Source organism: Hydra viridissima, unplaced genomic scaffold (genome assembly GCF_058129835.1).
Source record: "Hydra viridissima isolate aposymbiotic clone 2 unplaced genomic scaffold, HvirCarnegie_v1 scaffold_9, whole genome shotgun sequence".
NCBI classification, from domain to species: Eukaryota; Metazoa; Cnidaria; class Hydrozoa; order Anthoathecata; family Hydridae; genus Hydra; species Hydra viridissima.
In genome coordinates, this window is record NW_028324308.1 from 4,591,735 (window position 1) to 4,615,293 (window position 23,559).

A 23,559-nucleotide genomic window follows, 5' to 3' on the forward strand; every position below is an offset into this window, starting at 1 on the left:
TGCTGATGCGTAACAAAACTTTACTATTACTATATAACTTATTACAACCTTTGCAAGTATGAAAATGAGTTTTTAACAAGCAAAAGTAGTTACTTGGGCATATTGACCTAATTAATTTAGAAGGTTACATTGTGAAAGTATATTTTTAAATGAATTCATTACAGAAAACTGAATATTAACATTGCGAAAACGTGTGTCTTTTAAAACATCCTGTAACTCGTATGTAATGATTCAACATGTCATATTTTGATGCCATTAGAAATGTTTATTAGCTTTTTGAAATGTCGAACATCCTAGCATTATAAAAGGCTGTTGATTAAGGCACATTTTTGTGATACAGTATAAAAGTAAATTCCATTTAGTAATAAATAGTTGCAGTTATACAAAGAGGTGATACGTGTAAAAGGAGTAAAAGAGAGTTCATGAGAAGTAGTTACAATTACATGAAGTATTAAAAGAACTTTTTTTTAAATGTTTAAAAATGAATCGATATGAGCTGAATTTTAGAAGAAGAAGAAGAAAAAATAAGCCAAGTCACATACCAAGGTTTATTATTGACAGAGCTAATCCTTTAGAAGTTTACCACGGTATAGAATTTAAAAGGTGCTACAGATTTTCCAATAAAAACCTTTTTAATATTAGCTAATGACATTATTAACAACAATGTTAACAATCGAGGGTGCCCTCTTTCAACTGTACAACAACTGGCTATTGCATTTCGGTTTTATGCTACTGGGTCATTCCAAGTGAGTAGATATTCAAGAAACGGTATCAGAAAATGGCACCTTCTTATTGTAGATTTTACATTACGTTTTTAAATAACAACATTTTATACCAACAAATGATTATAACAATAAATAAACTCTTTTAGAGAATAATAGGAGATTTGGAAGAGCTGAAACTCAACTGTTTGTCCAGTGGTTTAGAACATTTCAATTCAAATGGCTAACAAAAGATATCAGTACATAAAGTTTCCAACAGAAGCTGATTTTTTGATAATTTAGCAAAAGTGCTTATAAGTTTTCATGGATATCTGATTTTGCTATTTCATACAAACTTCAAACTTTTCTTAGATAAAGAAAATATTTATATTTATCAACCATTATTTAGATTTTACCAAATTCAAGGATTCCCAGGATGTATAGAAGCAATTAATGAACACATATTCCTATAATAATTCCTTGTGGAGAAAGCGCAGAAATTTATCGAAACAAAAAGGGATTTTTTTTTTGAATTGCCAGGTCATTGCAGGTGCTTCATATGAAATTTTATCTGCTTGTGTTCAATGGCCTGGAATTGTTCAGGATTCATTTGTTTTTGCTAACTCAGCTATTAAACAAGTTTTAGAAGCTCGCCAACATGTTCATGTTTCAGGTGATTCTGGCTATCCTTATAAACAATATTTAATGACAACTTTTTCTAACCCAAAAATGAAAATGAAATCAGATACAATTACAACATGAGAAGTACACCCATGTTGAATGTTGTTGTTGAATATTGTTTTGGTATATCAAAAAAAAACAATACCCTTGTCTTAACATTCCCTTAGGAACAAAACTGCAAAATTCCATAGCTATAATAATATCCTGTTTTGTGCTTCACAACATTGCCCTTCTACAAAATGATTATTGTGGAGGCAATGAAATACAAAATAGCAATGAAGAATGTGGTGCTAAAGCATTCACTAAAGATATTTTTGCAGAAACAAAGCAAAAGTCAAATTTCAGACTTATTTTTTTAAAAAAAAATTTGTGTCTGATAATGGATAAAGGGTCTAATAACAAAAACATTACTTTCAAATATTTATACTACATATTATTTCAAAAGAATTACATTTTATATTTCAAAATAGTATTATATATGAAAAAAACAATTTCAATAAAAAATAAAGTGATAAATTCAAACATTCCAAAAACAATTTGGATCTGATATTGTTAGAAAATAATAATCCTCACATAGAATAATTCTGTTGTGTTGCTTTTTTAAAACTTTGTGAAAATTTTAACTGTGAAAATTTTCACAAAGTTTTGTTTGTATTGTTGCTTTTTCTGGAGAGAGTTTTTTTTTATATCATCTATTTCTATTTGTTTTTGCATTAGTTCTTTATCAAGATCATGAATTTCATTATATTGCTTTTTTGTATTTTTTTTTTATTAAGAGATTTTTGTTTAACGCTAAACTTTGTTCTTTTTCATGTGTTAATGAGCAAGATGCTATCAATGGTTTTTAAAAGTTTTCTTTTCTGTTTCTATAAGTGGCCCAATAATTTCAGAAGACCTGTCTCCATATGTGATCTCTATTGACTTACATATGTAAATGGTATACTTACATATGTTAATGGTATATATATGTGTAGGTATATATATATATATATATATATATATATATATATATATATATATATATATATATATATATATATATATATATATATATATATATATACACACACACACACACATACATAGTATTATGTAGTATTAGTATTGAGAAAACTAATTTTGTTTAAAGTAATTTTCTCAGTATTTTTAAAAAAAAAACCATTATTTTCATTAAAGTATTAGTAAAAAGATAAATAAAAATACATTGTAGTATAGTATCATCCCCAAAAAGCGTCAAAATAAGATTCTGCATTTTCTAGAACATTTCCATGTATTTTAATTCAAATGGAATCTGTTAAAATGGAGAAATCAAGAGAAATTGTCTTGATCACTTAAGTGGTACATATGACCAACCGTTGTTTACCAACAACTTAGGATTTGGAACTGAAAGTGCCAAGATGAATTTGTTTTTCTGATGAAAAATACATAGCAAGAACTTTTTTTTTTTTACTGTTATAAACTTTTTATTTAATCGTATACTATACAAATATCATTACACGGAATTTGTTTCAGTAAAAGGTTTTTCCCGTAAAAAAAATCCATTACCGCTATTGGTTGCGAAGTGCATTTTCCGATAAACGCCCTAAATTCAACGCCTCGACTATTTTTCAAGTTCGACTTTCTCAAGCACGAACTTGAAATTTTCAAGTCTCGTTTACGCATTCGCTCAAGTCAATTTTTCAAGTCTGACTTGACAAAGTCGAACTTGAGATTTCAAGTCGAACTTGACTCAAGTTCGGTTCTTGCATTCCACCCTTCAAATCTCAAGTCTGACTTGAACGGAATGCAAGAAGCGAACTTGAACTGAAGTCAGACTTGAAAAACGAGAATTTTTGAATTTTCAAGTCATTTTTTCAAGTCTGCTCCAGACCAATCTTGAAACCAAACTTGAAAAAAAAAAACAGACCGCCATTATCATTTTGCTGATGCGTAACAAAACTTTACTATTACTATATAACTTATTACAACCTTTGCAAGTATGAAAATGAGTTTTTAACAAGCAAAAGTAGTTACTTGGGCATATTGACCTAATTAATTTAGAAGGTTACATTGTGAAAGTATATTTTTAAATGAATTCATTACAGAAAACTGAATATTAACATTGCGAAAACGTGTGTCTTTTAAAACATCCTGTAACTCGTATGTAATGATTCAACATGTCATATTTTGATGCCATTAGAAATGTTTATTAGCTTTTTGAAATGTCGAACATCCTAGCATTATAAAAGGCTGTTGATTAAGGCACATTTTTGTGATACAGTATAAAAGTAAATTCCATTTAGTAATAAATAGTTGCAGTTATACAAAGAGGTGATACGTGTAAAAGGAGTAAAAGAGAGTTCATGAGAAGTAGTTACAATTACATGAAGTATTAAAAGAACTTTTTTTTAAATGTTTAAAAATGAATCGATATGAGCTGAATTTTAGAAGAAGAAGAAGAAAAAATAAGCCAAGTCACATACCAAGGTTTATTATTGACAGAGCTAATCCTTTAGAAGTTTACCACGGTATAGAATTTAAAAGGTGCTACAGATTTTCCAATAAAAACCTTTTTAATATTAGCTAATGACATTATTAACAACAATGTTAACAATCGAGGGTGCCCTCTTTCAACTGTACAACAACTGGCTATTGCATTTCGGTTTTATGCTACTGGGTCATTCCAAGTGAGTAGATATTCAAGAAACGGTATCAGAAAATGGCACCTTCTTATTGTAGATTTTACATTACGTTTTTAAATAACAACATTTTATACCAACAAATGATTATAACAATAAATAAACTCTTTTAGAGAATAATAGGAGATTTGGAAGAGCTGAAACTCAACTGTTTGTCCAGTGGTTTAGAACATTTCAATTCAAATGGCTAACAAAAGATATCAGTACATAAAGTTTCCAACAGAAGCTGATTTTTTGATAATTTAGCAAAAGTGCTTATAAGTTTTCATGGATATCTGATTTTGCTATTTCATACAAACTTCAAACTTTTCTTAGATAAAGAAAATATTTATATTTATCAACCATTATTTAGATTTTACCAAATTCAAGGATTCCCAGGATGTATAGAAGCAATTAATGAACACATATTCCTATAATAATTCCTTGTGGAGAAAGCGCAGAAATTTATCGAAACAAAAAGGGATTTTTTTTTTGAATTGCCAGGTCATTGCAGGTGCTTCATATGAAATTTTATCTGCTTGTGTTCAATGGCCTGGAATTGTTCAGGATTCATTTGTTTTTGCTAACTCAGCTATTAAACAAGTTTTAGAAGCTCGCCAACATGTTCATGTTTCAGGTGATTCTGGCTATCCTTATAAACAATATTTAATGACAACTTTTTCTAACCCAAAAATGAAAATGAAATCAGATACAATTACAACATGAGAAGTACACCCATGTTGAATGTTGTTGTTGAATATTGTTTTGGTATATCAAAAAAAAACAATACCCTTGTCTTAACATTCCCTTAGGAACAAAACTGCAAAATTCCATAGCTATAATAATATCCTGTTTTGTGCTTCACAACATTGCCCTTCTACAAAATGATTATTGTGGAGGCAATGAAATACAAAATAGCAATGAAGAATGTGGTGCTAAAGCATTCACTAAAGATATTTTTGCAGAAACAAAGCAAAAGTCAAATTTCAGACTTATTTTTTTAAAAAAAAATTTGTGTCTGATAATGGATAAAGGGTCTAATAACAAAAACATTACTTTCAAATATTTATACTACATATTATTTCAAAAGAATTACATTTTATATTTCAAAATAGTATTATATATGAAAAAAACAATTTCAATAAAAAATAAAGTGATAAATTCAAACATTCCAAAAACAATTTGGATCTGATATTGTTAGAAAATAATAATCCTCACATAGAATAATTCTGTTGTGTTGCTTTTTTAAAACTTTGTGAAAATTTTAACTGTGAAAATTTTCACAAAGTTTTGTTTGTATTGTTGCTTTTTCTGGAGAGAGTTTTTTTTTATATCATCTATTTCTATTTGTTTTTGCATTAGTTCTTTATCAAGATCATGAATTTCATTATATTGCTTTTTTGTATTTTTTTTTTATTAAGAGATTTTTGTTTAACGCTAAACTTTGTTCTTTTTCATGTGTTAATGAGCAAGATGCTATCAATGGTTTTTAAAAGTTTTCTTTTCTGTTTCTATAAGTGGCCCAATAATTTCAGAAGACCTGTCTCCATATGTGATCTCTATTGACTTACATATGTAAATGGTATACTTACATATGTTAATGGTATATATATGTGTAGGTATATATATATATATATATATATATATATATATATATATATATATATATATATACACACACACACACACATACATAGTATTATGTAGTATTAGTATTGAGAAAACTAATTTTGTTTAAAGTAATTTTCTCAGTATTTTTAAAAAAAAAACCATTATTTTCATTAAAGTATTAGTAAAAAGATAAATAAAAATACATTGTAGTATAGTATCATCCCCAAAAAGCGTCAAAATAAGATTCTGCATTTTCTAGAACATTTCCATGTATTTTAATTCAAATGGAATCTGTTAAAATGGAGAAATCAAGAGAAATTGTCTTGATCACTTAAGTGGTACATATGACCAACCGTTGTTTACCAACAACTTAGGATTTGGAACTGAAAGTGCCAAGATGAATTTGTTTTTCTGATGAAAAATACATAGCAAGAACTTTTTTTTTTTTACTGTTATAAACTTTTTATTTAATCGTATACTATACAAATATCATTACACGGAATTTGTTTCAGTAAAAGGTTTTTCCCGTAAAAAAAATCCATTACCGCTATTGGTTGCGAAGTGCATTTTCCGATAAACGCCCTAAATTCAACGCCTCGACTATTTTTCAAGTTCGACTTTCTCAAGCACGAACTTGAAATTTTCAAGTCTCGTTTACGCATTCGCTCAAGTCAATTTTTCAAGTCTGACTTGACAAAGTCGAACTTGAGATTTCAAGTCGAACTTGACTCAAGTTCGGTTCTTGCATTCCACCCTAAATGAATTCATTACAGAAAACTGAATATTAACGTTGCGAAAACGTGTGTCTTTTAAAACATCCTGTAACTCGTATGTAATGATTCAACATGTCATATTTTGATGCCATTAGAAATGTTTATTAGCTTTTTGAAATGTCGAACATCCTAGCATTATAAAAGGCTGTTGATTAAGGCACATTTTTGTGATACAGTATAAAATTAAATTCCATTTAGTAATAAATAGTTGCAGTTATACAAAGAGGTGATACGTGTAAAAGGAGTAAAAGAGAGTTCATGAGAAGTAGTTACAATTACATGAAGTATTAAAAAAACTTTTTTTTAAATGTTCAAAAATGAATCGGTATGAGCTGAATTTTAGAAGAAGAAGAAAAAAAAATAAGCCAAGTCACATACCAAGGTTTATTATTGACAGAGCTAATCCTTTAGAAGTTTACCACGGTATAGAATTTAAAAGGTGCTACAGATTTTCCAATAAAAACCTTTTTAATATTAGCTAATGACATTATTAACAACAATGTTAACAATCGAGGGTGCCCTCTTTCAACTGTACAACAACTGGCTATTGCATTTCGGTTTTATGCTACTGGTTCATTCCAAGTGAGTAGATATTCAAGAAATGGTATCAGAAAATGGCACCTTCTTATTGTAGATTTTACATTACGTTTTTAAATAACAACATTTTATACCAACAAATGATAATATACTTAAGTAACAATAAATAAACTCTCTTATAGAATAACAGGAGATTTGGAAGAGCTGAAACTCAACTGTTTGTCCAGTGGTTTAGAACATTTCAATTCAAATGGCTAACAAAAGATATCAGTACATAAAGTTTCCAACAGAAGCTGATTCTTTGATAATTCAGCAAAAGTGATTATAAGTTTTCATGGATATCTGATTTTGCTATTTCATACAAACTTCAAACTTTTCTTAGATGAAGAAAATATTTATATTTATCAACCATTATTTAGATTTTACCAAATTCAAAAAATCCCTTTTTTTACCGAAACAAAAAGGGATTTTTTTTTGAATGTTGTTCATGTTTCAGGTGATTCTGGCTATCCTTATAAACAATATTTAATGACACATATCTGATTTCATTTTCATTTTTCTAACCCAAAAATGAAAATGAAATCAGATACAATTACAACTTGAGAAGTACACACATGTTGAATGTTGTTGTTGAATATTGTTTTGGTATATCAAAAAAAAACAATACCCTTGTCTTAACATTCCCTTAGGAACAAAACTGCAAAATTCCATAGCTATAATAATATCCTGTTTTGTGCTTCACAACATTGCCCTTCTACAAAATGATTATTGTGGAGGCAATGAAATACAAAATAGCAATGAAGAATGTGGTGCTAAAGCATTCACTAAAGATATTTTTGCAGAAACAAAGCAAAAGTCAAATTTCAGACTTATTTTTTTTAAAAAAAATTTGTGTCTGATAATGGATAAAGGGTCTAATAACAAAAACATTACTTTCAAATATTTATACTACATATTATTTCAAAAGAATTACATTTTATATTTCAAAATAGTATTATATATGAAAAAAACAATTTCACTAAAAAATAAAGTGATAAATTAAAACATTCCAAAAGCAATTTGGATCTGATATTGTTAGAAAAAAATAATCCTCACATAGAATAATTCTGTTGTGTTGCTTTTTTAAAACTTTGTGAAAATTTTAACTGTGAAAATTTTCACAAAGTTTTGTTTGTATTGTTGCTTTTTCTGGAGAGAGTTTTTTTTTTATATCATCTATTTCTATTTGTTTTTGCATTAGTTCTTTATCAAGATCATGAATTTCATTATATTGCTTTTTTGTATTTTTTTTTATTAAGAGATTTTTGTTTAACGTTAAACTTTGTTCTTTTTCATGTGTTAATGAGCAAGATGCTATCAATGGTTTTTAAAAGTTTTCTTTTCTGTTTCTATAAGTGGCCCAATAATTTCAGAAGACCTGTCTCCATATGTGATCTCTATTGACTTACATATGTAAATGGTATACTTACATATATAAATGGTATATATATGTGTAGGTATATATATATATATATATATATATATATATATATATATATATATATATATATATATATATATATATATATATATATATATATATATATATATATGTATATATATATATACACACACACACATAGTATTATGTAGTATTAGTATTGAGAAAACTAATTTTGTTTAAAGTAATTTTCTCAGTATTTTTAAAAAAAACCATTATTTTCATTAAAGTATTAGTAAAAAGATAAATAAAAATACATTGTAGTATAGTATCATCCCCAAAAAGCGTCAAAATAAGATTCTGCATTTTCTAGAACATTTGCATGTATTTTAATTCAAATGGAATCTGTTAAAATGGAGAAATCAAGAGAAATTGTCTTGATCACTTAAGTGGTACATATGACCAACCGTTGTTTACCAACAACTTAGGATTTGGAACTGAAAGTGCCAAGATGAATTTATTTTTCTGATGAAAAATACATAGCAAGAACTTTTTTTTTTTTACTGTTATTAACTTTTTATTTAATCGTATATTATACAAATATCATTACACGGAATTTGTTTCAGTAAAAGGTTTTTCCCGTAAAAAAAATCCATTACCGCTATTGGTTGCGAAGTGCATTTTCCGATAAACGCCTAAATTCAACGCCTCGACTATTTTTCAAGTTCGACTTTCTCAAGCACGAGCTTGAAATTTTCAAGTCTCGTTTACGCATTCGCTCAAGTCAATTTTTCAAGTCTGACTTGACAAAGTCGAACTTGAGATTTCAAGTCGAACTTGACTCAAGTTCGGTTCTTGCATTCCACCCAAAATGTTATCAAACCATTAAAACAGTATTTACAAAAACGGCGCTTTGTGGTATGTTGTGAAAAAGGAAGTCCCGAGAAATTTTGGAGAATCCCCTAGAATTTAATCCGAAAAGCTCACGTGGATTTCTAAATCCGTTTGGTGGAAAGTAAAGGAAACTTAACTTAAAAAGTTAAAATATTTTAAAACATTTTGATTTTAAAAAATGTCCTTTATTCCTGTTGACAAAGATAGCCATTTTCCTATTCAAAATCTTCCATTTGGAGTCTTTTCTACAAACGGAACGGTATTTTTGATAGTTTGCCTCTTCGGCGTAATTGCATATTTTATTTTAAGTTTAAACCAATTTGTTAAAATTAGTTGCTAGTTTTTTTTTTCTTATCTTCGATCACTAATTAAGTAACCGAATAATAATCTCCCCTTGGGTATTTGACGCTATAAATTGTATAACATAATAAATATCTTGGTATGTAGTTTCATTAAAGTATAAATGAGTTTATGCAAAATCACATATACCAAACGAGTTTTAGCTGATAATCAAGATGTTATATCTAACATGTTTGTTTACATTTTTATTAAATAAAATTTTTACAGGAATGGTAACTCTGCCAACAAATTAATACTTATAAAATTATTTTTTCTCATCTATAGCATCCGAGAATTGGTGTAGCAATTGGTGATCAGGTTTTAGATTTACACAAAGTAAAACATTTTTTTGATGGTCCAGAGCTCAAAGATAAGCAAGATGTATTTGAACAGGTAAAAATATGTATATCAGTATAGTCAATAAGATGAAATATGCACAATTTTCTAAAACTTTTATAGCACTCGTTTAAAATTCCAATGAACCATTAAGCATTTTTATGCTTTAATATAGTAGTTAATATATTAAAAGTCTTTTATTTTGTTTTAACTTCTCAATAATTTTGTAATATAGAATATTTGTTTTCTTTATCTAAGGAATGTGCTAGTTTCTCAAAAATTACCACATAGTTTCATAGCCAGTGTGGAAGTAATAACAGGACTGATTGATTTGTGTTTCTACATACATTAATAAGAACATACCTAACATATGTTACATGTTCTTTTAGACTTCTTTAAATGCATTTATGTCTCTTGGGAGGGCAGCATGGAAAGAAGCTCGGGTTACATTACAAAAAATTCTTTCTAAAGATGAAGTAAGTTTAACAATCATTTTTAATTTATTTGTTTTTAATTTTGTTTGTTTATCCGCAATTGTATTTTTAATCATAATGTTCTTTTTAAATATTAAATATATTTTTAAAAAACCATTGGCTCCCTATACAATATCTCCAAAAGTTGTTTAAGTGGTATATCAATATGAGATCATGATAAATGAAAAATCATTCTGCATATGAAAAATGTAATAATTTAGCAAGAATGTAAATAAGCAAGTTCATTCACAAAACCACAAAGATTTTAGCTGTATATTTGTCACCTAAATTTCATCAGCTACTTAATAAAGCAAAAGTTAATCCAATAATGATTGATTTCTAAAAACCAACATGATGAAATATATTGAAAGTTCCAATTTAAAAGTGCAACAATCCTTTCATAAAGAGATTTCAAGTTTTTGATTGTTTTTGAAAAATACATTAACATTCCTTCTCTTTTAAAGTTTGCGATGGAATAGTTGTAAATACTATTCAGTTTGTTTTTTTTTTTTTCAAAGTTAGCAACTGCAAGGTAGTAGTTTTTTTCTTTTTATTGTATTTCAAAAGGCAATAATTAGTCTCTTGCAGCTACTAACTTATAAAGAAAACTCAGCTCTCACTATGAGTGATTAAAACCTAAATAGTTTCAAGCTCTCTCTAAAAATAGTTAAAACCCAAATAGACTGTATTGCACAAACCTTAAGCTGCTTTTACTTTGATTTTAGACTTAGGGTACTTTTGTATTAAAAAAGAATATTTTAGTTTACTGCTGAAAACTTGTATTGAATTTTTTGTTTAATTATGGTTACTTATACTTAGACTGTTTTTCAAAATGATCATGCGCTAAGAGATGTGTAAGTGTTTTTTTTTTTCTTGCTTTTATCTTAAGTATTAGAGAAATAGATTAATGATTAAAATCCTTGATATTGAAAGTAATGCTGAAGAGCATAATATTAATGGATGATTATATAAAAGTTACCTCATTCTATAAGAGAAAATGTTTATAACATGATTTTTGTTACTGGAAAGTAAAGATGTTGTTTTACAGGGTGTTCGATAAGTAACGCACAGTAGAGGTGTGCAAAACTCAAAGTCTCGAGTTCGAGTTTATTCAATAATCGAACTGGAATCGAAAGTGTTTAGTTAATCTAATATGATTCGAATTTCAAACCTTGATTCGATATTTAAACACTTGTTGTAAAGTGCTAGCAAAATATTGTTAAAATGGTTGAAAATGGAGGATGAGAGAATAAGGAGTGTTATTTGGAATTATTTTGATAGGAGTAAAATTAACGATACTATTTTTGGTTTTTGTAAAATTGGAAAATGCGGTCAAAAAATATCTTCCTACTAACTCTACAACTGGCTTATTTACTAACTTAAGAAATTATCATAAGAAGGAATAATAAAAGTGATAAAGAGACACAAGAAGGAAAAAGAATGAAAAAGGAAGGAAATATCTGGAAAACAACTGTCAGTTGGTGTCACAGATCTGTGGGCAAAGAAAACAGCATGGAAATCTGATCATGAAAAATCTAAAGAAATAATTCAAGCTATTGGGTGAATGTTGACTCCCGATTACCTGCTGTACAATTTTGTAGAAGAACATAGTTTTCAGACACTTATGAAATACGTTGTTCCTCAGTATGATAATAATCTTGAATTCAAACTCGAACTCGATCGAAATTTTTGCAATCTTGATCAAACTCGATCAAAGTTAAAAAACCTAATCTCGCACAGCTCTAACGCACAGTTTTATTTGTCTGTTACTAATTACCCAATAAGAATATTTCTAGAATGTTCTTTTTTTAAACATATATAAGGAAGGAATATTATGTTGTAGATTGTTATTTTTGAGAATACAGTCATGAACAATATTTCTATGGAAGACAGATTTTTCATCATTAAATACTAATATGGAAGTGAGGGTGAAAGTGCAACAGTAGCACTGCGAAAGTTCAAACAAGCGTATGGTTTAATAAAAGACTCATTCACCACACACAGCATCAAAAGATTAGTTAATAAGTTTGAAGAAACTGGCAGTGTTTGAAATTGAACAGAAAGAACAAACACCAGTTGTGACGGACTCACTACATATTGCTTTGGAAACATGCTACTGCTCTATTCAACAAATTACAGGTAAAATTAAATCCCCCAAAACATCCATTTATCATATCCTCTGCTAAAAGCTTTAAATGTTTTCTTACAAGTTCACCATGCTATAGGAGTTGAAAACAACAGACTTACCATTTTGACTCCATTTTGCTAATTGGCTGCTTCAAAACAAAGAGCTTATGGACTCTATTGTGGACTGATGAATGTCACTTCTACATCAATGGCAAAATAATCACAAAAAACTGCATTATATGGTCCAAAGAAGAATTAGTTATTTGCATTGAGCAAGCGGTAGCAAACATTTTACAAGAAAAAACAGCTACAGGCATCAACAATTTGGGAGTCCATTTTGAACATCTATTATAAACTTCAAAAAATATTCCCAATGAAGTTTTGTCTTTGAAATAAAATTTACTGTAATTTGATTATTTTTTCTTTTTGTTAGCATATGTTAAAATTTTGCGTTACTTTTTGAACACTCTGTACTCATATATCCATCTTTTTACATTGTGAATTTTCATTGTGTTTCAATTATGAAGTGAAATTATTTTCATAAGCAAATGCTTATGTCATCTTCATAATTTAATAACATGATTCTGGAAAGACAGTACTTGAATATACTATATTTTTATAAAAGTTCTAAAAAAAATTGTTTTGCTAAACTTGGTTTAAATATTTTCATCTAAAATGAAGAAAAGCTATGAAATAAGAGGAAAATACAGATATTGTCTTAGGTAATAAATTTTGGTTAAATTGTAAACTCAGCATTAACTATTTAAATTGTAGTGCATTAATTCCTCAAAGTGAAGTTGTAATGCATCTTCCAGCTAAAATTGGTAAGTCCGATATTTATTTGATATTTTTATCTTATTCCCTGTTTGTTATTATAATCATATTGTGAAATAAATACAGCCCTAATGAAACTCCAAATTAGAGTCTTGAAGATACATGATGGGCATGCATTTGCACTCTCCTACTTGTTTGTTTAAGATATTTGTATCCTTCTTTCTAACGCTTTCCAATCAAGGGAGCAAAGAAAGGTAAAAAGTATACAAACTGGTCAAATTAGGAAAATGTCTTGTAATGTGGAAATGTAAAAATATAATCTATTACAAATAAGATTGCTTTCTATTAAGATACACAAATTGTAATTTCTTTCACTTTCAGTAGAACTTTTTTTTTTTTTTTAAATTCTGGCTAAAAATCAATATAGACTTTCTTAGTAGCTACAACTCTAATCAAAAGATGCAGTTCAGGAGTTATTACCAAATACTTGATTGGAGTGTCTGGAATCTCCAGGTAAAAATGCTTGAATGTATCACATTCCTATCAAGATTAAAAAGTGAACTTGTTTAAACTGTTCTTTATAATTGAACTTTCTGTTGAGAGTTATTAAAAAAAGTTAATTTAATAAATGATTTTACTCTTTAAGCATTAAGCTTATCTTTTATATGTTTAAAGCGTATCTTTTTCTATTAGTGAGCATCTAAATTATTAGTGAGTTACCTAATTTCATTAAGTAAAGAGCAAACTAAAGTTCAGTAATTACAGATTTAAAAAATTATACATGAATATATGTAAAGGAAACACATATATTGGGATATATGCGCAGTTTTTGTTATCTTTCTATAGTTAAATTTAGAGGAGATAAAGACTTAGATCTTGCTTCAAAAAATTCTTTTTGCAACTTCAATTTATTTTTGCATCATTTTGATATTTCAGTTAACTAATATACTTTAAACAACTGTTAAATGTATGATACATATTGCTAAAATAATGGGGGTTCAATTAAGTTTTGATGTTTTTTGTAACTATGAAGCTTTATTCAGAGGAATAGGTGCAATGCTACTTATTTAAAGTATTGTTTATTTTTAGCTACAACTTTTCATCGTTTTTCAGGCAGGATGCCGATTCCATGTTGAAAATATTTCTCCTCTTTTGATATGCTCAAATAATTGACCCAATTATTGGCTTCTACTTGGTCAGGCCAACTAGAAAAAGTGAAAATTGAATATGGCAGGTGGGTATAAATCCCATTGAAGTGTCTTGATGACTGTCCTCAATGAATTTTTCAACTTGAAACTGAGTGTTTTTGTGCCAAAAGATTCTCTGTAATGTCTTTTGGCATATTGGGGGGCTCAATTTCATCAATTGCTGTTAGTAATATTCCCCAGTAATGGTTTTGTTAGGCTAGCTCGTAGTAGATCACTCTAAGCTAATCCCACTAGATGCACAGTATTAGCTTTTTTCCATGAATATTTGGTTAAGCGATTGTTGGTGCATGTTCTGATTACCCCACAGTTTTCCGTGTTTTATTTGTTAAATGGATTCAATTTTTGTCTTCTGTCACAATTTGATGCAAAAAACTCTTCCAACTTTGCCTTTAAAGCAAAATTTTTTTTTTGTTAGCACAGGAAAAAAAATTCATTCAATATTTGTTGGGTTGAGTTTGTATGAAACTTATTTTCTTTGTTTTTACACCATACCCATGGCCTTGAGATGGTTTAAAATTACTTTTTGAGTCACTCTCAAGGTTTCAGCAAGCTCCTTTTAAGTTTAAAAAAAATCTTTGTCTTATAATGTCTCCAGCTCAGCATTTTCAAATTTTACTGGCCTCCCATCACATTTTTTGTCACTAGTGTCAAAATTGCAACTTTTAAAGTGCCAGAACCATAACTCGTTTTTATTGAAGGGGCATGCTCCCCATGTGCTTCACACAGCAATCAATATCCATCAGTTGTACTTTTCATCAAATTATTCTATGTGGCTTTAAATTTAATAAATTTATTTGGCACCACTTCTTAAAAATATTAAAAATCTAAGATTTAAATAATTACTTGGAAAAATATTTGGACCATATTTCCTTAAAAAAAACCAGGCAGTTAAGATTTACTTTAATGGCCTCATGTCCAAAGATGTTGCCTTTAAATTGGAAATGGCCAGATCAACAGTTCATATAATTATTGATTGTTATAAAAAATAAGGCCGCATTGATAAAAAACCTGGCAGAGGAAAAGCAAGAAATGTTAAAACAAGCATTTCAACACATGTCATGGAAGACATAGAAATGGCTGGCAGACAACATCCCAGGTTTCTGGCCCAAGTATATTTCCAAATCTTATTGCTTTTATTTTCAACATCTGCACATATGTCAAGGGTAAGGCCTGCAGTAGGCCTCACAACAGTATTGAGGCCCTGGACGTTTCCATCACTAGAGAGTGGAACAAAATACTGCCAAAGTACATCAGGAAGATGTGTACCGTGTTTAGACTGAGAGTTAAAGTCATTGCTTATTGCATATCTTCTTGATGTGTTCACATATTGAATAGGATTTTTTTTAATATGCATTCCCAGTCTTTTATGTAAAATACATTTGTTTCCTCTGTTACTTGTTAAGTCTATCTAGTTTAGTCTTCCAATCAAACGAAAATGCGTTAAAATAGACCAATTGTTGTAACTTTAATGTAGAATTATTATTAAGATTTATTTTTGTGGTAAACTAAAAGATAAATGCAAAACAAATAGTAATGTTTAGATTATTGGAATGGGATCCAAGTTTTAAACGGAATTTTAAGCCGTATCACGAGAATGGAATAAGATTTTGCATTTACGCGATAAAAGTAAATGTTAGACAAAATAAAAAGAGCACAAAGAAGTATGTAGTTTACTCTTCAGTGACATGACACATAATGATTTTTAGCTGGAAATGATGATACTTCACCGTGAATATAGTTAAAAGATGGTCTGATGCAAGATAATGATAGTTAGGTTATCTTTTGTAAATCCTTAAAAACTTATTTGTAGCTCCAATAAGATTATCAGTATGTTGGTAACTCTTATTACATAAATAAAAATTACAATATAAAATTACTTACTGCAGATAAATATTTAATGATAAAATGAACAATTGTCATCATTTACAAACCATGATAAAACACTAGCAATTTAATGCCAAACATTGCTAGTGTAAAATTTAAACATTTTCTTTTTCTTTTTAATCACTCTTTTAAGTTAATTTCAGGTGACTACACAGATTTTTATTCTTCTCGAGACCATGCAACAAATGTGGGCACCATGTTTAGAGGAAAAGAAAATGCTCTAATGCCAAACTGGTAAAACGATTTTTTTTTAAAAAAGAAACTTAAGTTGAAACATTATTTATGATAATAATTTTCTTCAAGACTTAAAACAAAAATTCTTTTGCAGAACTTTTTTTAAAAAATTTAGAAGCTCAGCATACCAAATATTGTTGCTAAGTTTTACTTTTGACGAATGCAAAAAACTATTCTCTTGCCTTATAAAGCTTCAGGGCAAATTCTAGAAAAATAGTTGAAATTGATGCATTCAGACAAAATGAAGGAATGATTGATGAAGGTAGAACTTATTTTGACTGAAAAGCATTCAGTTTAAGAACAAGTTTTGGTTGCTGATTTTCTAAATACATTTTGACAGATGTTTCCAGAAAGTATGGTTTAAATCTTTCAATTACAAATTTTGTTGGCTTTTCTGTTCTAACTGAAAAGTATGTCACTGTCTAAAAATAGCACAAATTTTGGGTGTAATAGTATTAAATTATGTTTTACTATTAAATTAGTTATTAAAGTTAACATTAATCAGGTCATAAATAGTGCTTATTTAAGAAACATAAATGCATTACTTTTTAGGCTACACTTGCCTGTTGGTTATCATGGTAGAGCATCTTCAGTTGTTATATCTGGTACTCCTATTAGAAGGCCATGTGGTCAATCAAGTCCTGATGAAAGTAGGTTCATTAACAATTCCAGTAAAGAAATAGTAAATATTATTTCTTAGTAGGCTAAGTCCTAAGATCTTGGATCTAGTGCTGCAAAAACTGACAGTGCTGTTGTATGAAGCATATATGTATATAGAATGTTGCAGGATGTCTTGAATTACTAATATTTTAACAAGTCATCCTTCTGCTAGTCATGTATATGTATATGTAAGATATATAAATTCTGCTATATTTTAGTTAATCCAGTTTTTGGACCTTGTAAGATTTTGGACTTTGAGCTGGAAATGGTGAAGTTCTTTTAAATCATTTTTTGTTTTGTTTAATGTTTTAATTTTTATATTTTAAAATTCATATTCCTAATCTATTTAGCTATTGGTAGGGGGTAGAGCACAAAATTTAGTTTTTAAAATCAACACACCCCCTGAATCTTTTACATGTGAATGGCCCCTCTGAATTTTTTACATGTGAACAACACCCTCATCTTAATCTCTTACATTTAAAACCTCCTCTGATTCTCTTACATATGAACACCCTCCTCTGAATTTTTTATGATTGACTTAACTCTTAGACAGTAATACTCATAGAACATGCTAGATTTTATTGACTCTTCAAGATATAAAGTTTATTAATCAAGTTGTAATTTTGTTCAACTTAAAAACCGAAGCGTAAGAATGGTTACATACTCACTCATTTTTTCTTTGTGGCCTTGTTATAGGCTATAAGTAAGTACAGAAATGTTTTTTTTTTTTCATGAACAGTTTTTTTGTTTTCAAAGCTTTTTTCTCAAAGCATTTAGAACCATAGAATTTGTTGATATAGCTTCAACATTCAACTTTATTAGATTATTTTTTTATGTAATAAAAATGTCAGGTTTCTTTATAATCCTGATCTATTGTTTGACTGATTAAGTGTGAATTTGGCTGTAGATAAGTTTACAGAAATGCTAGCAGCACTGCAATCATCACTAAAAACATTTTGTTGTAAAGTTTGTTCTCCATTTCTTTCTTAGTTTTTGTTGATCCTTATTGTTTAGCTAGATGCTCACATAAGATACTCAAGTATCACATAAGTAAGCTCATGTAAAAAGCTCAAGTATCACATCAGTTAGCTCATATATATATATAACTTAAGTATGCATGACGTTTCTGATTTTCATAAAACTCTTTAAACTTCAAAGTAATTTGAATCAGTCCAACGTTTTATTGTACCTTGTAGTTATTAGTTAAGATCTTTATCCTCTGACATTCCTCAAGTTCAATTATTTAAAAAAATGCATATTCTTAATATCCAATTATGGGCAACTTATTTGAGCAATGCTAACTATATATCATATGGATATCTGTTACATGTTGACAAGGTGATTTCAAGAAATGGACCTGTTCATTGAAGGCAGATTGATAGGGCAATTTTCTATCACAAAATTATGATTTAAGTCAATGGTTGCTGTCATGGTATGGGAGTTGAACTATTTTATAAACATTAAAAAGTGAGTGAAGTATTTTACCCCAATTGACAGTCATATCTCTGGAGGTTCTATCTAGACAAAATAAAAGCTGATATATATTGTTATTATATTATCAATTAACACAAGGTAGGTTGAATTACAGCTTTTTTCAGAATATAGGATTTAGCATAATGATGGTATTCACCAAATCATCTTGAAACAAAGTTTATGATGATTGGCCAACTCATTTAAGAGTGACTGGTTTTCTTTAAATAACTACATTTAATATAGCTCATATAATATTGGTGTAAAGAATTATTATAAACAGTTAAGTGCAAAAAAACAAATAAAATATGAATAAAATTATGTTCATATCAATTTTTGAAATTTTTATACAAGTAATTAATTACTTCATAAGCAATTGAAAAATACAATATTTTTTTCCAAATAATTCTAAGTCATACAAATATTTTAAATTATATGAAAAATCTATTTGAAATTAAAAAAATACATATCATGCATAAAAAATTTGCACAAATTTAAATTTTAAGTAAAAAAATAATTATTCAACATGAATTTTAAAATTCATTTTATTTGTTACATAATTTTTGAAGAATAAGTATGTTTGGACCATATTTTAACCATTATTTGGAAACATTATTTGGAAGTAGCAAATACAATTCAGTGTTCATTGGGACTGGTACAAAATGCTGTTAAATATCAAGATAAAGAAGAGAAAAGAGGCTGACCAAGAAAAACATCTGAACAAATGGATAGACAAATTTTACGTCAAGCTAAGTTAAACTATTTTGTCTCAACATCCCAAATTTTAGTGGAAACTGGAACAAATGTGTCACAATGCACAATACAAAAATGATTAGTGGAGCAAGATTTAGTTTTTCACCTCGCAAAGTACGATTGTTAAGAAAAAAACATTTGTAAGGTTTTGTAAAGTTTGCTAGAGACCATTTAAGTTAAGTTGGAGATGTAGGGTTTAAAAAGTGGAAAAATAATTTGTTTAGTAATGAAAGCAAGTTTATGTTATTTGATAATGATGGAAAAAGATTTATCAGACATTTTAAAATTCAAGCTTTCAACACATTATGCACTAAAAAGACCATAAAAAATGGAGGCAGAAAATTGTTTGGGGTTTATCTTTCATGGTATGGCATGACTTAGTTCCCATTTTTCTGATAATAACTAAGAATGTTTACATTGACATTAAAAAATATTATGTTGCCTTACGCAGAGTGGAATATGTCATTGCTGTGGACTTTTCAGCATGATATTGATCCAAGCCACATGAGTTTGGCTCTAGACAAATAATATCAGTGTTTTTTCATGACCTGCGCAATCTCCAGGATGAATCTGATTGAAAATTTATGGAAACAAGTTGAAGACAAAATAAGAAATGCAAAACTGAGCAATAAAACTAAACTGTGGATTTCAGTGCAACAAGCTTGGTACACCATTCCTATTGAAAGGTGTTGTCAAGTAATTGAATCAATTCAATTCAGGTTTGTTTTGTGACAGAAATTTCATGCATAAAATTAATAAATTTTTATTAATAAATTTATAAAAATAAATTCATAATTATTGTTAATATATACAGTTTTCATTTTGTGTGTTTATTTATTTTTTTGCACATCTATTTTAGGTAAGTTTTCCATAAAAATTTAGATATTTACATCATTTTTTAAAAAGTTTAAAATGAATACTGCTTTTTTTTATTACTTATAAAGTAACTAAATATTTGTATAAATACTTCAAAAATCAATATTAACTGTTAATTTTATTTCAAAAAATTGAAAGTTATGTCAAGTGTATTTGCTTTTTTTTCATACTTTATATTACATGATAACATTATATTACCTGATGCAGAATTGTTTTGAGTGTAAGTTTTAGAGACTCATTTCGTAACACTCATAAAAATATTTATGCCAAGCTTTTTTTTTTTTTTTTTTGCAAACAAAAGAGTTAAAACTGAAATATTTCACCAAATAAAACAATGTTACATTAAAAGCTACCTTTATTTTATGATAGAAATGTAAATTACATAATTACATAATTAAAAAAGATTTCTAAGCTAAGGCCACATTACAATAGCTAACGAACAGAATTTTAATTTCCAAATACATAAATGGTAAAAAACCAAGTAATCATATTGATTAAAAATAGCATAAACATAAAACTGTTTTTATGATTCAAAACTTCAGAAACAAGTATAATATTTCGTGAATGGGATGAAAGATCTGTAAAACTTTTCTGTAGATTTTGCTTATGATTCAGTTAAATCATGAGTTTTCTTATTTTACTTGAAAATCATGAAAACAACGCCTCATGAAAACAATGATCTCTAAGCTCAAACCGTTAGGAGTATCAAAGTTGATGTTTATGATCTTATTAATCTTGTTGTTGACCTTCTCTTTGATGAACTTTCTGTTTTCAAAAGATTGCTATTGATTTTATATCATTTATCTATTTCTTATCTATTCCTATATATCTATTTCTTCAGACTTTAACAAAGATTGCAAAATGTTCTTCAGTAGAAGGCAATAGCATAATATTTCAAGTCGGACTATCAAAACTCTTGCAATTCTTCTGGCAGTTTTATCTGTTTGGTAATGTAGGAAATAATTGAAACCACTTTTTATGTAGTATCCATATTTAATCATACATTAAAACAATTTAAGTTATCAAATATTTAATCCAAAAGCTGGGGTTAGTGCTCTTACATATACAAACATCAAACTTATTGCTGATGTTAACCAATCATAATGTGGATTCATCTACAGCATTTAACACTCATATTTCAAGTGGTATATTTATATTTCCAAGAGTTTATTCATATTCTAGTCTCTGGTTACTTATAAAAATATTTAATTACAGTTTTCAACTTGACATCAACTGCCTCCTACCTCTTCTAATAATTAAATGCTATAATTGTTATAATTGATGTAGTTAATTCGCTATAAATGTTTTCTTATACTTTAGGCATTTTTTTGTGGACCTGGGAACAATCTTGGCGAGCCAATAACAGCAGAAAATGTATACTTAAATTGCATTCTGATATAGACTTTTTTAAATGTGCTTTGTTAGTCTTTGTGTATTTCTGCGCTTCTCAATTTGTTTTTAGGAGATCTCTTTTTTTCTACTTTAGACCCAAAAAAGAATTTTGAGTCATAAAGTTACCATAAAAAAAAAAAAAAAAAATATTCTAAAACAGTAGTTGATTACAGTTTCAAAGTTTAACTTTAGGGTATGAATTTAAGTAATCAAGCAAATCTTTAGAGACTTTGCATAAGGATTTTATTTTTTAATTTTTAAATGAAATCATGTCTTAAAGGTGTTTGTAAATATTTATGGAGCTGACTTATTACTATTTTTTTCAATAATTGTTTGTGATTTTCTACATAAACTGAAAAGAAAAAAAATGTCATAAAATTTTTGACTTTAGTGGAGTGGTACTCGTTAAGTATTTCTTTATTTTCTACAGGCTCACGATCACATATTTGGGTTTGTAGTTATGAATGATTGGAGTGGTAAGTTTCAATTTTGTTTGACTTACCATCAAATTTATTTACAGATTAATTGATCTCTTGTTAGCTTATTCTCATAAGACAAAGATTTTTTGAATTCATAAGTTAAAACCCACTATTGGCAACTTTAACATTTTGGCATAATATATTACTTAGCCTTTTTTTTAATGCAGAAAATGTCTATGTTGTCTTGATTGCATGATAAAATTAATTGTCATTTTATAAATACGCATGATCTTTTACATCACATAATCATAATCTTTTACATTATGTAGTTTTTAATTCTAGTAGGATTCTACAAGAATTCTACCTATAAAACATGTAGGATTACAGACTGTAATCGTTTTACTGATTTACTGATAAATTGACTCAAATTTGCTTACCATCATGTCAGTAAATATTCTCTAGAAAAAGGGAAAACTTAATACCCATTTATAATATAATTTATGATATATTGTTAACTTTAAAAAAAATTTTAATTTTACCGTAAAATATTTAACTTAATTGAATTTTATTTTAAATGTAAGTAAAACTTATTTAAACAGTTTTACTTTCAAAAAAAATAATTTTAACAAAACACTTGAAATTCCCAAACTTTTAAAAACTTTTTGTAAGATTAATTTTTGATTATTAACTATAATAATGCTAAATGTAGTTAAACAGTTAAAGAAATTTTGGATTATGAAGCAAGGAACAGTAATCGTTGCAAATATCATGGTGAAATAAAGATTCTAAATATACCCTTCAATATGTTTTAAGATAATGACACATTTGAATATCTTTGTTTGGGAGTTTTAACTCCAAATGCCATTCTAAAGACACGCTTTTGAAAAAAAAAAGTTTTTTTCATGGGATGTTTTATTCAACTTTATTTATCTTTTTTATAGCTCGTGATATTCAAAAATGGGAGTATATACCACTTGGTCCATTTACAGCTAAAAACTTTGCTACTACTATTTCACCATGGGTTGTTACTGTTGATGCTCTCACTCCATTTCTTCTGGAGAATGTTAAACAGGTATTTCTTTTTGAAAATAAGCAGGTATTTCTTCTGGAAAATATTAATTGCTATTTCTTCAGGAAAATGTTAAACAAAGAAAATCATTTTAACATAAAGTTAAAAAGTATAAGATTAAATGATAGTAACAAGATATAAACTAATATATTTGGATTTATTGATTTGGATTCAAAATCTTCAATATTTTGAAAAACCAGGTTTGTGAAAATGAGCTTCAAGGTTTTTTTTTCTGAGAGAGTTGGGATGTAGCTCCTTTAAGTTTCTAAAA

General features: G+C 28.0%; 1 protein-coding gene across 1 annotated transcript in view; it reads left to right on the forward strand.

Moving 5' to 3' along the window:
* Window positions 1-9,298: 9,298 nt before the first annotated feature.
* LOC145185847 (fumarylacetoacetase-like) overlaps window positions 9,299-23,559 on the forward strand; it is a 28,240-nt gene continuing 13,979 nt past the window's right edge. Inside the window, exons 1-11 of the mRNA XM_090098788.1 lie at window positions 9,299-9,533; window positions 9,899-10,006; window positions 10,339-10,425; window positions 11,242-11,276; window positions 13,324-13,373; window positions 16,559-16,649; window positions 17,202-17,299; window positions 17,528-17,577; window positions 21,729-21,782; window positions 22,231-22,276; window positions 23,161-23,291. Coding sequence (XP_089954914.1) covers window positions 9,453-9,533; window positions 9,899-10,006; window positions 10,339-10,425; window positions 11,242-11,276; window positions 13,324-13,373; window positions 16,559-16,649; window positions 17,202-17,299; window positions 17,528-17,577; window positions 21,729-21,782; window positions 22,231-22,276; window positions 23,161-23,291 — 831 coding nt within the window. The 5' untranslated portion in view covers window positions 9,299-9,452. The remainder of the gene's footprint in view (window positions 9,534-9,898; window positions 10,007-10,338; window positions 10,426-11,241; window positions 11,277-13,323; window positions 13,374-16,558; window positions 16,650-17,201; window positions 17,300-17,527; window positions 17,578-21,728; window positions 21,783-22,230; window positions 22,277-23,160; window positions 23,292-23,559) is intronic.